The sequence below is a fragment of the Ursus arctos genome, unplaced genomic scaffold (assembly GCF_023065955.2).
Source record: "Ursus arctos isolate Adak ecotype North America unplaced genomic scaffold, UrsArc2.0 scaffold_6, whole genome shotgun sequence".
Taxonomy (NCBI): domain Eukaryota; kingdom Metazoa; phylum Chordata; class Mammalia; order Carnivora; family Ursidae; genus Ursus; species Ursus arctos.
This window is the reverse complement of record NW_026623078.1, coordinates 24,264,289-24,279,869: the sequence shown is the minus strand read 5'-3', so window position 1 is coordinate 24,279,869 and position 15,581 is coordinate 24,264,289. Positions and strand designations below refer to the sequence as shown.

At 35.4% G+C, this 15,581-nt stretch overlaps 1 protein-coding gene across 5 annotated transcripts in view; it reads right to left on the bottom strand.

The window, feature by feature from the left end:
* SGK3 (serum/glucocorticoid regulated kinase family member 3) overlaps positions 1-15,581 on the bottom strand; it is a 130,554-nt gene that overhangs the window by 27,224 nt on the left and 87,749 nt on the right. For 4 of the 5 annotated variants that reach the window (XM_057308130.1, XM_057308131.1, XM_048216451.2 and 1 more), the window contains 4 exons: positions 14,631-14,706; positions 8,791-8,878; positions 3,565-3,614; positions 1,034-1,091 (listed from right to left, as the gene is read on the bottom strand). In XM_057308130.1, coding sequence (XP_057164113.1) covers positions 1,034-1,091; positions 3,565-3,614; positions 8,791-8,878; positions 14,631-14,706 — 272 coding nt within the window. The remainder of the gene's footprint in view (positions 1-1,033; positions 1,092-3,564; positions 3,615-8,790; positions 8,879-14,630; positions 14,707-15,581) is intronic. The other variant, XM_044390375.3, reaches the window with a different exon arrangement.

Sequence of the window (15,581 nt, the reverse complement as noted above, 5' to 3'; positions counted from 1 at the left end):
AATTAACACACATGGATTTAATTGTATGGTTACAGTTTCTGGTATCCAGGGAACTCAGAAAACAAACTAGAGATACCCAAAGCTCAGCATGTAGGAAACTATAATTAAACACATGCATATTTATTTTCACTGCAGACTGAAGTGTAATGCAAAAAAGCACTTAAATATATCTAATGATTCTGGTAACTCCATCTATGATGCTTCTGGCCTTAAAGCGGATTCTCTTTCCTTAGTATGGCCACACTGTCAAGTTGTGTGATTCATCTGATGCTCACTGTATGAGGAACAGCAGGGTTTTCACACATCCCTTTTCTTCCCCAACTGTTACTTTTTCACAGTTGCTCATTTTTGTCTTTCCAGCTTCCGCTTAAACAGCACCTCTTTAAAGAAGCCATCCTTGACCAACCCATCTGAGTAGGAATTTTTCCCCGCTTGCCTATTGTCCTCTATCACTTCACTCTATTCTGTATTTACATCACAGTCCCCATTACTGCTTTTCATTATTTACTGACTGCATTTTTTTTTTAAGATTTTATTTATTTATTTGACAGAGAGAGACAGCCAGCGAGACAGTAAGCACAAGCAGGGGGCGTGGGAGAGGGAGAAGCAGGCTCCCGGGGAGAAGCCTGATGTGGGGCTCGATCCCAGAACGCCGGGATCACGCCCTGAGCCGAAGGCAGACGCTTAACGACTGCACCACCCAGGCGCCCCATGACTGCATGTTTTTAACTGGCTATTTCCTCTACTAGGCTGCAAGCATCACAAAGGTATCAACTATGTCAGTTTTGTTCAATACTCTCTAACTACCAGAACCCAGCATACTGCCTGGCACAAGAAGCGCTCAACAAATACTTGAACAACTGAATTTTATGTTAAAGCTTGAATAAACGCCTTAGCTCCCTAAGTATTTTGAAGGTAGAGAAAGCATTGTAACTCCATGTGCTGCATACCAACAAGTCCTGTGGCCCGGAACATATAAAGCATGCATCCCTTAAGTACTTATTTACTGAATGGCAGAATAAAACACTCTCACCTTGCCAAAGCTGCCTTTTCCAATAACTTTCAGGAAGTCAAAGTCTGTTGGTTTAGCACTGAAAAAATGAACAATAAGAATTAGCTTCCTAGAAATTGGGAAGATATTAACTTTTAAACATTTCTTAGCACCTCACTCTTTACTAAGAAAATGCTGGGCACAAAACATTTTAGCATGAAGACTCCAGCTTTCACACTGGTAGTAGTTCATCATGAATATAAAATAGGTAAAAATGAATAGTAGTAAATATTTACTTGCTGATAAGACATTTTACAACTTTACTGAAGCCTTGTTAAGTTCTGCTTAAGACGGATTTCAATAACAGTCTCTTTGGGAGAAAAGGATATATCTATATCTGTATATAGTTTTGAAGTCAATTTTATTTAATTTCCATAAACCTCACCAATGTTATTAATGAGGACACTGAGTAACTATATAAATTAGTAATATATTCCAAGGACTACCTCATCTGGCATTTCTTCGGACATGTAATATCACTTACTGTACATTACAGATAAAAGACCTCTCTGCTTATTCTCATAGATGGTAATGCAGAAAATCCAGTAGAGAAACCAGAAGGAATACTAATTTTGTCCTTTTATTTATATTAACCTGTTGGGTGAAAACAACACGGTTGTAGGTAGGCAAAAGCACATGGCAGCAGAAAATGGAACCTAAGCAGCCAGAAGAGCTTTTTCCCTTCAACAAGGTCTGAATCCTAAGTTGGACTAGGGAGAGGAGAATGACTCCATTTAGACTTAAAATCTCCTTTAGTTTTTTTTGAAGATCTTATTTATTTATCTATTTGAGAAAGAGCACGAGCAGGAGGGAGAGAGGGAGAGAGAGGGAGAAGCAGACTCCCCGCTGAGCGGGGAGCTCGATACGGGGCTTGATCCCAGAACCCTGAGAGCATGACCTAGGGGCAAAGACAGACGCTTAAATCTACTGAGCCATCTAGGTGCCCCTAGATTTTAAATTTCCTTTAATTCATTACTGAGATAAATGGTCAATTCAAACATGAGAGTAACACCAGGTCTAGGTTAAATAATAACAGTTAAAGATTAGGGAGATAAATACTTAACTAAATTCAGGTATCTTTCTTCTTCGAGACTCTGCTCTTTGGACTATTTTGTTCTTGAATGTTATGCTGATACACCGAAATAATCTCTTTTAAACAATCATAATAGCAAAAAATCATGCAAATTCCTCAAACATAGTAAATAGGCGGAGACAATACCCAAGTCCCCGCTGTTAACTGTTGGTGACAAATCCTAACCGAAAGTGAGTTTCTGTTTCTGTGCTGCCTGACCAACTCTGTGTTTGACAACAGAAAAGCATGCTCAAAACCAAACCTCCCCTTCCAGCTACCACTCCACTTCTTTGCTTTCCTTTGCAGTAAAACTCCTCAAGTAAGAGATCTAAGTTCTTTGTCTATTCCTGCTAGCCTCTCCTCTAGTTCTCTCTTGAACTCTTTCCTAGCAGGGTTTGTACCCAACACACCACTGAAATGGATCGCAAAGGTCACCGATGACTTATCAAGTCCGGTGGTCAATTCTCAACACCTACCTGCTTTACCAGCAACATTAATAGAGTGAATTACTACCCCCTTTGACACACTTTCTTCACCTGATTGTGTGTGACATCACATTCCCAGTTTTTCTACCTTACTGCAATGCTGAAGGACCCAGTCTTCGGGCCATTTCTTATCTGTCTTTACTCACAAAGTGGACCAAAAGGGTGAGGAAAACATAATGTCCTGAGATAAAAGAGACACTACTTCAGAATGAATCTAATGAATGTGAAGAATAATTACAAGTAAGGACAGCAACACTATACTCTTTCTCCAAACCACAGCAGATATCGCTCATCTGTCAGGCCACTCCTCCAACTGAGCCAAGAAGTGGCCCTGGAATCCTTTGTATTCAGGGGTCTAGGCATTCACTTCTAGTGAACTGCTGGAGTTGACGTTCAAGATGAAGCCTGTATTTGCCATTCCTGCTGTTTTTCAAGATGTTTTCCCTGTGCTCAAACTAAATATGGGACTATGGGAGGAACTGGTTAAAGCAAGTTTAACAGCCTTTAATATGCTAATGTCCTTCAGGACTCATCCGGAACAAGCTGGCTGACACCAGGGTTGCACCAATAACACTGAGCACCAGTGAGAGTATCCATTAGACCTGCATGGATACATTTGTCAGAGTACCTCCCAGGACTTAAGATCTGAGAAATACGGTCTACTGGTTTTGCACACACACAAACAACCCCCCCCCCAGAAAAATAACAACAGCAAAACAGCAGAACCCAATTATACTTTGTGGATTTAAAAACTCCTCAGAACTCTATTAAAGCAATGCAAAGCTAGAGCAGTAAAATAGGCAAGCATATGTTAGTATTATATTCACTTTAACTATGGTTATTATATTTTACAGGGTTCTAGTTAAACTGGTCCAAATTAAACTGGTATATATCTACACATTCACAAAAAAAGGTCTTCCTAGAATTCAGTTAGAGGATGTTTGAAACAGACTTACTGAGGATTTCCAGATGGTCCCAGGTTGATGTTCTGTGAGGTAGAGTGTAGCTATTGGGATGGGGAAAAAAAGCAGTAACACTCTTATTGGAGCTTCAAAGGTTATCAGTCAATGAATGTTTCTGAGAAATAAAATATACAAAACTCTACCATAGATCCTGGATGTATTGCCATGTTACATAAGAAGCCTGAAGTCCTAATTCTTAATAAATGCAGTAACTTATTTGGAAACACACAATCATATAAACATTTTTATGATAAAATATCAAGAGCAGTTGTAAGGAAAAAAATAATGCAGAAATAAAGCTCAAAGTTGTCAGATGAATGAAGTACACTGGGGAAAGCTCCTTGGACAAGTTGGGTGTAGAAACCCCAATTTATGAAGGGTCATTTCTACATTTAAAAAGCTGGTTATAAAATGGCTGTTTTTTCAAATTTTCGAATAATTGCTTATTAATTTTATGATATGGAAATGATAATATGATGATGATGACGACTGCTAATACTGGATTGAATTATAGGAGACAGACTTATTTCTAAATCAAATACATGTAGACAAGAGTGCTTTTCTTTCTAATTCCAGCACCGTAGTCAAATAAAAATTTTAGATAGCCTTTTCTCTTTACAATAATACAGTAAATTTGATCCCTAGTATTCATTTAGAAGCAAATCTTTACTTACCTACTATGCCATAAAGCAATTTAACTAAAAAAAGATTCTAGCTCACTAATAATTAGCTAGAAATTTAATTCCAAATCCCGTAAGATTAATCTAGTGATCTTGTTAACACTTTTAGCACTTTTTATAAAGCCAACTGTAAGTGAATTCTGCTTCACATTAAATCCCCTTTGAAATTCTTTATGCATACAGAGAATTAAGTTATAGATATCCCAAACATGTATACTTTTACCACAGCCCTATATAATTATCCTTCATATAAGTTATAGATATAAGCTTTAAAAATTTTTTCTCTTTAAATCAATCAGAACCAAAAAATTTTACCTAAGCAATTTCATATTAGAGACATATATCATGTAGATTTCCACTTAAATTCATTTGAAACTTATAGACAATCTCTAGAATGCAAACTACTTTTAAAAATAAAGGGCAAAATTTCCTAAGCATAACAACACATTTCTTATAAAAGAACAATATTGACACCAGCTTATTATAAAATGAAATTTCCTATCAATATCTGTACATGAAAAATCTTCATGTAATACATTTTCAGCCCTCAGAAGACAGAAATACAGAGAACCATACAATCTAGCACAAGACAAAAAAAAAAAAACAAAAAAACTATCTATCTATCTATATATATATAAAAAATCTGGTTCATGAAATAAGATTCATCTGTTGAGCCATAATTTTAACATGGAAGAATCTTTTCTATTTATATATGATAGTGTTCCAGATAATCTGATAACATAATACCAACTAAGTTAAATTTTGATACATTAATTCTTTTAATCAATGTGCAGAAAACTGATGGATCACTTTTTTCTTTTTTTTAAAGATTTATTTATTTCAGAGAGAGAGGGAGAGAGAGCTCATGGGTGAGCAGGGGGAGGGGCAGAGGGAGAGAATCTTCAAGCAGACTCCCCACTGAGCGTGGAGCCCCATGCAGGACAATCCCACAACCCAAGAGATCATGACCTGAGCCAAAACCAAGAGCCAGTCGCTCAACTGACTGCGCCAAGCAGGCCCCCCCAAAACTGGATCACTTTTCCATTCAATTAACTTTCCTTATATAGATGAGGGAAGAGGATTCAATAAGCATGGATTAAACAATAAGACAACCTGTGCCCTGAATCACACTACTATGTAGGAAGATTTCATTACATAGCAATGATTTTCCTAATAGAGCACATTTCTACAATGATAATGGAAAGTATTGGGAAATATAATCAGGTAACTTTTTACTCTACCTACTATTTTTAAAGATTATACTAAGCCAAGGATGAGATAGAATTTATTAACAGTGAACACTAACCAAAAGCAGAAGTTTCTTGACTTCTTTTGCCCTCTATTTTTCTCTCACTAAATAAGGGGAAAGATCCAGATGCCCTGAGAGATATTTTCTGGCTATTAATTTAGTTATCCACTTTGAAGTCCTTAATAAATAGCTACAGCAGGGTTCCTGGGCGGCTCAGTCGGTTAAGCATCCCACTCGTGATTTCGACTCAGGTCATGATCTCATGGGCTTGAGATTGAGCGGCTGGTTGGGCTCTGCGCTCAGCAGGGAGTCTGCTTGAGATTCTCTTTTCCTTTTCTGAAGAGATTCTTTTTATCCATATTTCAAAACTGCATGAGATCCTAGTCCAAGTTTCGGATTTTATGGATGAAAAAAGAGAAAGGAAATAAAATTCAGATCTGAGGCCAAAAGTGCCAGAGAACAGGAACCAGAACTCGGGAAGGTCTCTTTAGTCTGGTTCTTTCTTCAAAACCAGCTGTCTCCTATAGTAAGGCAAGACATTTTCCAAATGGCCTAAACCTATATACTCTCAACATGATTGCCAAGCAAAACATGGAAAATCAGAGTTGCATACATTTTATGCTTTAAAATATTTTTTAATAGCTTCATCTTTTTCAATTAAAAATATATACTCATAATTGGAAAATATGGAAGGTATCAGGAAGAAAATGCTTTCAAAAATCTATAACCTTATTAACAGATGATTTTGCAAATATCATAGTAATTTCATATAGTCTTTACATAACTTTAAAAAAACAGACTGGAATCATACTGTGAGAATACAAATATAAAATTTTATGGCCTGATTTCAGGTAACAGTATGTCAAAACTTAAAATATTATCTTAAAAAATGTTTTCAAAATGTACAATATATGGGGACAAACACTATTTGATTGATGAATATTTAAATTGATTCTAATTTTTCACATAAACTGTACTAAAATGAGTATCTTTTTTTTCTGTGTGAAGAATTATTTCATTTGCATCAACTCCTACTAAATAAGTTGAATATTTTCATGTTTGGTACACATTGCCAAATTGCTTTCCAAAAGAGTTGCATAAAATTATAACAATGCCAGGAAAGCCTGAGGGTGCCTACTGTGCTCTACCCTTATTGGTCCTGAAATATTTTATTTAACTTTACATTTTTGTTAATTTGGCAGAGAAAAAAAATCTCTATTGTACAAATTTCACTTGCTACTGGCGCTGAGGTTGAACATTCCCCCATGTATCTGTTTCCTAACAGTATTTCTTCATGTCCCTTTCTCTTAATCTACTTGGGTCTTAAATATCCTTCTTTCCAAAAATCCATTTGTATGACATTTTTACATAAATATTTCCCTTATGACTTATTTATCACAACTACTCTCCCAGTTTGTTTCTCTTTTGACAAGTTGCAGAGATATAAAATTAAAATATCCTTTTATGTTGTCCTAGGACCAACCATGTCACAAATGGAAAAGATAAAACAGTTCTCTTAACTGAAAACCCTCTTGTGGGATCAGAGATGGAGAATTACTACTTTACAGTAGTCACAAAAAAAGAATATGTCTATTTTCCAAATGAAGATTTTAGCTGTGCAACAGTAACATTCTGATTCATATTATCTTTTTTTTTTTTTAAAGATTTTTTATTTATTTATTTGACAGAGAGACAGCCAGCAAGAGAGAGAGACAGCCAGAGAGAGAGGGAACACAAGCAGGGGGAGTGGGAGAGGAAGAAGCAGGCTCCTAGTGGAGGAGCCCGATGTGGGGCTCGATCCCAGAGCACCGGGATCACGCCCTGAGCGGAAGGCAGATGCTTAACGACTGCGCCATCCAGGCGCCTGATTCATATTATCTTCTAATCATAAGAACAGAACCATGACAAAATAAGATAAAGACAAAAACGCGCTTCAACCCGACACCTCTGATTTTCACGTATACATTAAGCAAACATAGTTTTCATCACTTTTTAATTTTAAAGGTATTACCATATTTATATATACTTTTTCATTATAATTTTAATTGCTAAATAATAATTCTCTGGGTTAAGTTTTGTAATTTACCTTTCTCACATCACTTTCTAAAGTCAATGTTGAAAACATCTTTATAATAGGCCACAGCTTATTCCATTTATTTATTTGTTATCACAATTGATTTAAAAAAAATTAAGAATACCCTACCCTTGATTTGGAACACATACTGATTATGTGCATGTGCCTACGGGAAGAAAACTTAGTTGATGCCAACTGGCACGTGTGTATTGACTGTTCTGCATATAAAAACTTGGCAATGTAGAGGAAGAAGTATTCAATTAATATTCTGGTTGAAAGGCCTTTTCTGCTGGTGGAAATTCAAAACAACGGTTTAAGTATGTTAATGATTATGAAGATACATAATGATAAAAAGTTAAGATGTAAAGTGAAGAGAGAATACAAAATTGTATATACTGTATGATTAAAATTAGGTAACTAAAAATCCTTACATATTAGGAGAAGGTTAGAAAGAAAACCACTAAATATTAAAAATTACTGGTCTGGTTAGTGATAAGAAAGTAATACATCTATTTTTTATTTTTTTAAAGATTTTTTTTATTATTATTTATGTATTCGACAGAGATAGAGACAGCCAGCGAGAGAGGGAACACAAGCAGGGGGAGTGGGAGAGGAAGAAGCAGGCTCATGACGGAAGAGCCTGATGTGGGGCTCGATCCCAGAACTCCGGGATCACGCCCTGAGCCGAAGGCAGACGCTTAACCGCTGTGCCACCCAGGCGCCCCTATTTTTTCTTTTTTTTTAAAAAAATCATTTGTTTGTTTATTTATTTGACAGAAAGAGAGTGAGCACAAGAAGGGGGAGCGGCAGGCAGAGGGAGAGGGAGAAGCAGGCTTCCCATCGAGCAGGGAGCCCGACGCGGAGCTTGATCCCAGGACCCTGGGATCATGACTTGAGCAGAAGGCAGACACTTAACTGACTGAGTCACCCAGGCACCCTACATCTATTTTCAAACTTTCTACTAGCTAAACTTTCTACTACTCTTCTTACTAAACATGCATTACTTTTCTTTATCATAAAAGTCCTCATTTTATAAATTTTATGAGAAATACTAATCAGTAAGAGGTGTAAACATTTTTTATGTACTCTAGAGAGTAGAAAATTTACAATGGATGAAATTACATAATTTTAAGTAAATGTTGTCATAAAGTTGCCAGTAATTTCATCTTTGGGGAATGGTATTTTTTCTGTTAAAAAAACACAATCCCTCTTACTACCTTCTGAGTACTTCTTTCATCCTCATCTTCGGATGGATCTGACTGATGTTTTGGACTGTCCATTTGAAGGAATGCTCTGACATCTGGACTAAAAACAAAAATTAACTTCATTATGACTTTGAAAACATTTCTATAGCTCTTCTCCCTTTTAAAATGAAAATAACCATAGTAGTGTTTACAGTATGAAAGCCAATATAATCCATCAATATTATTATAAAAGGAACAAGCTGATTAATTTTTTTAAAAAATAGGGAATCCAACAGACAAATGGTCAAAGATATAAACAAGGCAGTTCATAAAGAAAAAAACCCAAATGGTAAGGAAGATGTCTAGCTTAACTAATAATCAAAGAAATACAAATTAAAACATTAATGAGATACCACTTTATGTCCATTAACTGGCAAAAATTAGAAAGACAGATAATATCAGAAGTTGGTAGGGATTTGGGAAAGAGTCACCCTCATGCATTGCTAGTAAGACTGTGAAATGAGGCAACTTTTCTGGAAAGGAATTTGGCAATACTTGGTGAAACTGTGTCTGCATTTTTCCTGGGCCCAGAAATTCCAGTTCTAGGAATAAACCACAAAAAAAAAAAAAAAAAAAAATCATGTGCAGGTTCAGTGAAAGACAGCTAGGATACTCATTTTAACTTTCTCTCTAATGGTGAGTCAGAAGCAAAATAGGCATCTACCACTGGAGAAATTAGTAAGCAAGCTACGGTCACTGCCCACAGAGAAGTCCACTCAAGCGTCAGAAACAAGGTAGCACAGTGTCATTTTGTATACATATTAAATATTCACAGACATGAAGCAATACCTGACAAACAAATTCCAAAGACATAACAAATATATGAAAGTGGGTATCAACAGGAGGGATGAAGAGATGGGTATGAAGATCAAACATGAAGAGAAAAAATGAGACTAAAATACAAGAGGGGCTTAATATACTAATGAACTGACAGGATTGCATTCATGACACCCCTGAGGGGATGACTTCATCTCTGCATCTGATGTACCTCTTCCTCCAATTGTCCTTAATGATTAAATAAAATATACATTCATTGTAGGAAATTCAGAAAGATGAAAAATAATTTTTAAAAACAGTAGGGCTGGTGAGAATGTATACAGCCAGTATGGGAAACAGTTTGGCAGTTCTTCAAGAAGTTAAACATAGAATTTCCATATGACTAAGCAATCCCATTCCTAGGTATGTACCCAAGAAAAATAAAAACCTATTCACACAAAAACTCACAAATGTTCACAGCAGCATTATTCACAATAGCCAAAAAGTAGAAACAATCAAATGTCTATCAGCTAATGGACAAACAATATGTAGCGTTTCTACACAAAGGAATATTTTCAGTTGTAAAAAGGAATGAAGTATTGACACAGGATACTCCATGGATGAACCTCAAAAACATTAGGCTGAAAAAAAAAAAAAAGACAAAAAAGGTCATATATTATATGATTCCATTTATATGAAATGTCCAGAACAGGCAAACCCATAGCGACAGAAAAGCAGATTAGTGGTTGCCAAGGGTTGGGGGAAAGGAGAAATTTCAAAAGTACAGTCAACCCTTGAAAAACATGGGGGTTAGGGACACCAACGCCCCATGCAGTTGAAAATCCATGTGTAACTTTTGATTTCCCCAAACTTTAACTACTAACAGCCCGCTGTTGACCCAAAGCTTTACCAGTAACATCAACGGCTCATTAACACTTACTTTGTGTTACGTGTATTACATACTGTATTCTTACAATAAAATAACCTAAAGAAAATGTTATTAAGAAAATCATAAGGAATAGAAAATACATTTACAGTATGTCCTGTATTTATCCAAAAATAATCCAGGCGTTAAGTGGGCTGCACAGTTCAAACCCATGTTGTTCAAGGGTCAACTGTAGTCTCTTTGGAGCGATGTTGTTAGATTAGCCTGAGGCAACAGAATTGGATAGTTGGATGGTTGTACAGCAATGTGATTATATTAACTAGCACTGTATTGTATACTTTAAAAATAGTTAAAATGGTGAATTTATGTGAATTTTATCTCAATAAAAAATTTTTTTAAGGTGAGGGTGAGGATCTTCAATCTTATCACACAGAGGCAACTATTACTAATCTTGGTGTTATTTTATTTATTTTAATTTAATTTCTGCACTGTTAAGACGATCCTGCATTTAAAATATTTTGATTTGTTCTTCACCTAAAAATTACATCATAAACATTTCCCCATGTTGTTAAAAACTCCTTGTAAAGAGTCACTTTTGATAGATGTGTGATCTTGTATAATAACGCACTAAATGTTACTCAATGATTCTTTAGGATATATATAGATGGCCTCCAACTTTTTACTATACAACTTCCACTGCTATAAATGACATTGCAATTGATAATCTTTGTGTATAACAGCAGAACTGCATTTAGGATTTTCACTACAGATTTTTAAAAGTAAACTTATTTGATCTGACTTATAAACCATTTTCAGGCTTTAAATACAGTTTGGTAAGCTGATTTCCAGAGACATTATACTAATTTATTCTGTCCCAGCAGTATATGAACATCCTGAAGACTCTCTCCAGCTCTGATTAGCATTAAATATTAGTTTATATTACCATCTCTAATAATTCAGTAAGTGAAAAATAGTAATTTAAAGAAAAGGCACTCAACTTTATTAGTAATTAGTGAAATACAAATTAAAACAATAGTAAGATACCACAACCGACTCACCTGAATGGCTAAAATTGAAGAGACTAACAATACTAAGTGTTGGTGAGGTGAGCAGTGTGATCTCAGACATGGATAGTGGAAGTATTATCTGGTAAAATCACTTTGGAAAACATTTTTAACATTATCCCCTAAGGTTAAACATATAATACCCTACAACCCAGAAGTTCTACTCCAAATATATCAGAAACGTTTGCACATGTGCATGAAAAGATATGTTAATGGCAACATTATTCATAACAAAATAAAAATAACTCAAATGTGCATCAGCAGTAAAATGGATAAACTGGAGTATATTCATACAATGGGATATTATACAGCTCTGGAAATCAACAAATTATAGTTATGTCCAACAACATAAATGATTCTCATATGGTTGAAAACAAGCCAGACAGAGAATGTATTATAAAATACAACAACGGCACCTTAGATCTATCCTGCTAAAAATCAGGAGAATCGTTACCTTTGGGAAGGAGGGAAGGAATAGATTGAGAGGAGGCATGTGAGGGGTTTCAGGTATGCTGGTAATGTTCTATTTCTTGGCAGGGGTGGCAACTCAGATGTGTTCACTTTCTCATAGTTCATTAAGCTGTATAATCATGATTTGTGCTCTTTTCTGTAAGTGTTATACTGCAATAAAGCTAAAATAAGGTATTTTTACTCTCATTTCCATTTCTTAAATAGATAAGGAAATATTCAGTTTCTCTGGTAATTAATCCACCACTTGTATCTCCTCTTTTATAAATCGTTAATATGCTTTGTCCATTTCTTCTTGTGTCTTATGTGCATACTATCTGTATGAGCTCTTTCTATATTAAGTATATTTTATCTATTGTCCTTTACTATAGGAAGCTTATTCTACATTTTTAGTTTTTAATTTCACTTGTGATTTCTGGGGTTCAAAAGTTTTTATTAAGTCAAATTTGTCATTGTTTTACTTTACAATACATCATGCACTGCCAATATGCTCGTAAAACACTTTTTTTAATCTAGAAATCAGAGATATAAATATTAACCTATCTTATTCCAGTTTTTTTTTTTTTTTTTTTAAAGATTTTATTTATTTATGTGACAGAGAGACAGCCAGCGAGAGAGGGATACACAGCAGGGGGAGTGGGAGAGGAAGAAGCAGGCTCATAGCGGAGGAGCCCGATGTGGGACTCGATCCCAGTACGCCGGGATCACGCCCTGAGCCGAAGGCAGACGCTTTAACGACTGCGCTACCCAGGCGCCCCTTTATTCCAGTTTTTAAATAATTTTAAAAATAAATTTTAATAAAATTGTTTTAAAAGCAAGTAAAGGTATTTTTTAAAAATATTTTATCTTAAGTAATCTCTACACCCAACATGGGGCTCGAACTCACAACCGCAAGATCAAGAGTCGCATGCTCCACTGACTGAGCCAGCCAGGCACACAATTAAGAAAAGGAATTTTTAAAGTGCATTTCCCTAACACAGGAGTTAAAATGTACACAGTAGGTGTTCAAGATACACTGGATGATTGGCTTCTCTTCCTGCTCTCTTAAATCTGTGCTATATTATAGTTTGATATATAAATTAAAAGCGTGAAAATTAACAAGGCTCTGTTAACACCAAGATGAGATCCAGAAAATACGAAATGTCACTTTTTATTAAAAAGAAAATGTCAGTGAAAAATTAAGTTTGAAAAAACTCTTAGCTATCTATTTTTGGAATTCTATAAATGTCCTCTACCTTGAATGGAATGGGGGCAGTTATAGGGTGTTTATGTACATAAAAATCCATTAGGTTGTATACTTAAGAACTGTGTATTTTATGGTATAATGCTAAAATGAAAATAATCAAATTGCTTTTAGTTGACTTTTAATACCAAATATAACCTCTTTGAAATGTTATACTTCCAGATCCAGAATGAATATTTAGAATTTAATATACAGTGGTAGACGTTCTCAGTAACACTTCAACATGCCAGGAGAAATAATCACCAGCAACAACATTTGTTCTATATTCATTCCATGTGAGGCCCTGTTAAAGAAGACAAATTCGACCTCTCGTTGCATGAACTATATTTCAAACAAGACACCGATCTGACAATCTGAAGTAATCTCAAGTGCACACAGCAAAAATTAACAGTTAGGGGGTGGATCTAAGCTGAAGACCCAGAAATGAAAACACATCTCAAACCACAGATCTACCTGTATGTTCCTAGGTATTTTCAATATGACCCACCCTTCTGGTTTATTAACATGATTAGTTAATATAGGCCAGGAAAGCCCCTTCATGTTAAGTGGCTGAAAGCAATGCTGTGTGGAGAAGGCCTGGAGACCCTGTCTGGGTCGACAGAATACCGCACCAAGTGGAACAGGGTAGTGGCGTGTGTGCATGACCCTTGCCATCTCCTTCAGCCTCATCTCCTTTCTGAAAACCTACTCTGTATTCTAGTCACCGTGACATGTAAACACTTAAGTGTTTTGAACATGTCAGGCTTTTTGTAGATTCTGTGACATGTACTGTCCCTTTTGTCTGGATGTCCTCCCTACCTTTTCTTGAATGGCTCCATATCCTTTAAATCCCAGGAAGCCTTGCCTGACTTCCTCCCAAAGAAAGCTGGCCACGTTTTTCTCTGTTATCTTCTAGCACCTCCATCATAAAACTTTAATTCCTTGTTTATATGTCTGTTTCTCCCACTAGACAGGGAGCCTGTGCCTCTGGAAGGTTCTCTTTACATTACCAATGCATACAGCAGGTACTTAATAAGTGCTTTTAAAAAAAGTTTTTATTTAAATTCCAGTTAGTTAACATATAGTGTAATATTAGATTCAGGTGTACAACATGGTGATTTAACAAATGTTTTTTTGAATATAATTAGAAAAATGTCTTAACTGTGTACTATGCAAAGTTCTTTCAAGTTTAATCTATAAAACTGATACAAGTACAAAAGGCAGAAAGAAAATATCTAGGACCTTGAGTCGATGAGGGAAAAGGAGATTAAGGACACCAGGGGAAAACTGTCTGAGGATTTTACAAACATATACAGCACAATATTCCACAGAATGTATAAAATCTAGATCAGTGGCTTATTTAGTATTTTTATATTTGGTTTCAGCACCTCTTCAAAACACAATGAAAATTACTTACTGGTTGTAAAGTTCTGGATACCTAACTAAGTTCTGAATGAATTCATTCAGTCCTGCTCTTCTTTGTTTAATAAAATCTGTTAAGAGAGACATAAACTATTAGGATTATTTATGTCAGACTATGTAATTATCATCAATCCAGTTTTATAAGAATAGACAACCAAAAGATAGTGAATTTTGATCAGTTATTTCTTAATTCATGTTTCTTGATAAACAATAAGAAACGCTTGGAAATATATATTTTTAAATCTACACATACAATGATTATAAAATTAAAATCAAGCAGAAAACGTATCTCCCAGAAGAAAACTCTCCAAAGAAATGCCCATTTTAGGTTCTAAACAGACTCACTATAAAACCTGGAGAAGGGCTTTCCTTTGTCCAACTCCTCAAGTACTACCAGGTAATGAATACAAATTAACACTATGACACTGGTGATGGAAATTGCACTCATTTTTAAAAAGTAACAAGAATTACTGGAAATCCTTGCAACTGGTTAATTGAGTATCACCAAAACCTGGCTGCTAAAAATTCCCCCTGCTAAACATCCCTTGAAAAATACGATGGAACAATTTCCTAAAGAACAACTGTCCAGCAGCTTCAAAATGTTTTGACTGATAATTAAGGATCATGCATCAGCAGGTTAGCAATACAGGTTAAGCACAAAAGTTTACTGGAATTAAAAAACTTTATTCAAGCATCTTATCTCTGCTACTTACTACTAGTTAACTGAACGTGAACCTCTCTAAGATTTAAATCCTTACTTGTAAAATGAGGGTAATAACATTTATACCTCATAATGCTGGTACAGGATTAAGTGAGACAATGCATGTAAGTTTACAGTAGAATGCCTGGTAGAGAAAAAGCATAATCTTTACTACTATTTTTGTTATTGTTGTTGTTATTTGTTGTTGTGGCTTTAAAATCTATCATCCTAAACCCTAATTCTTAA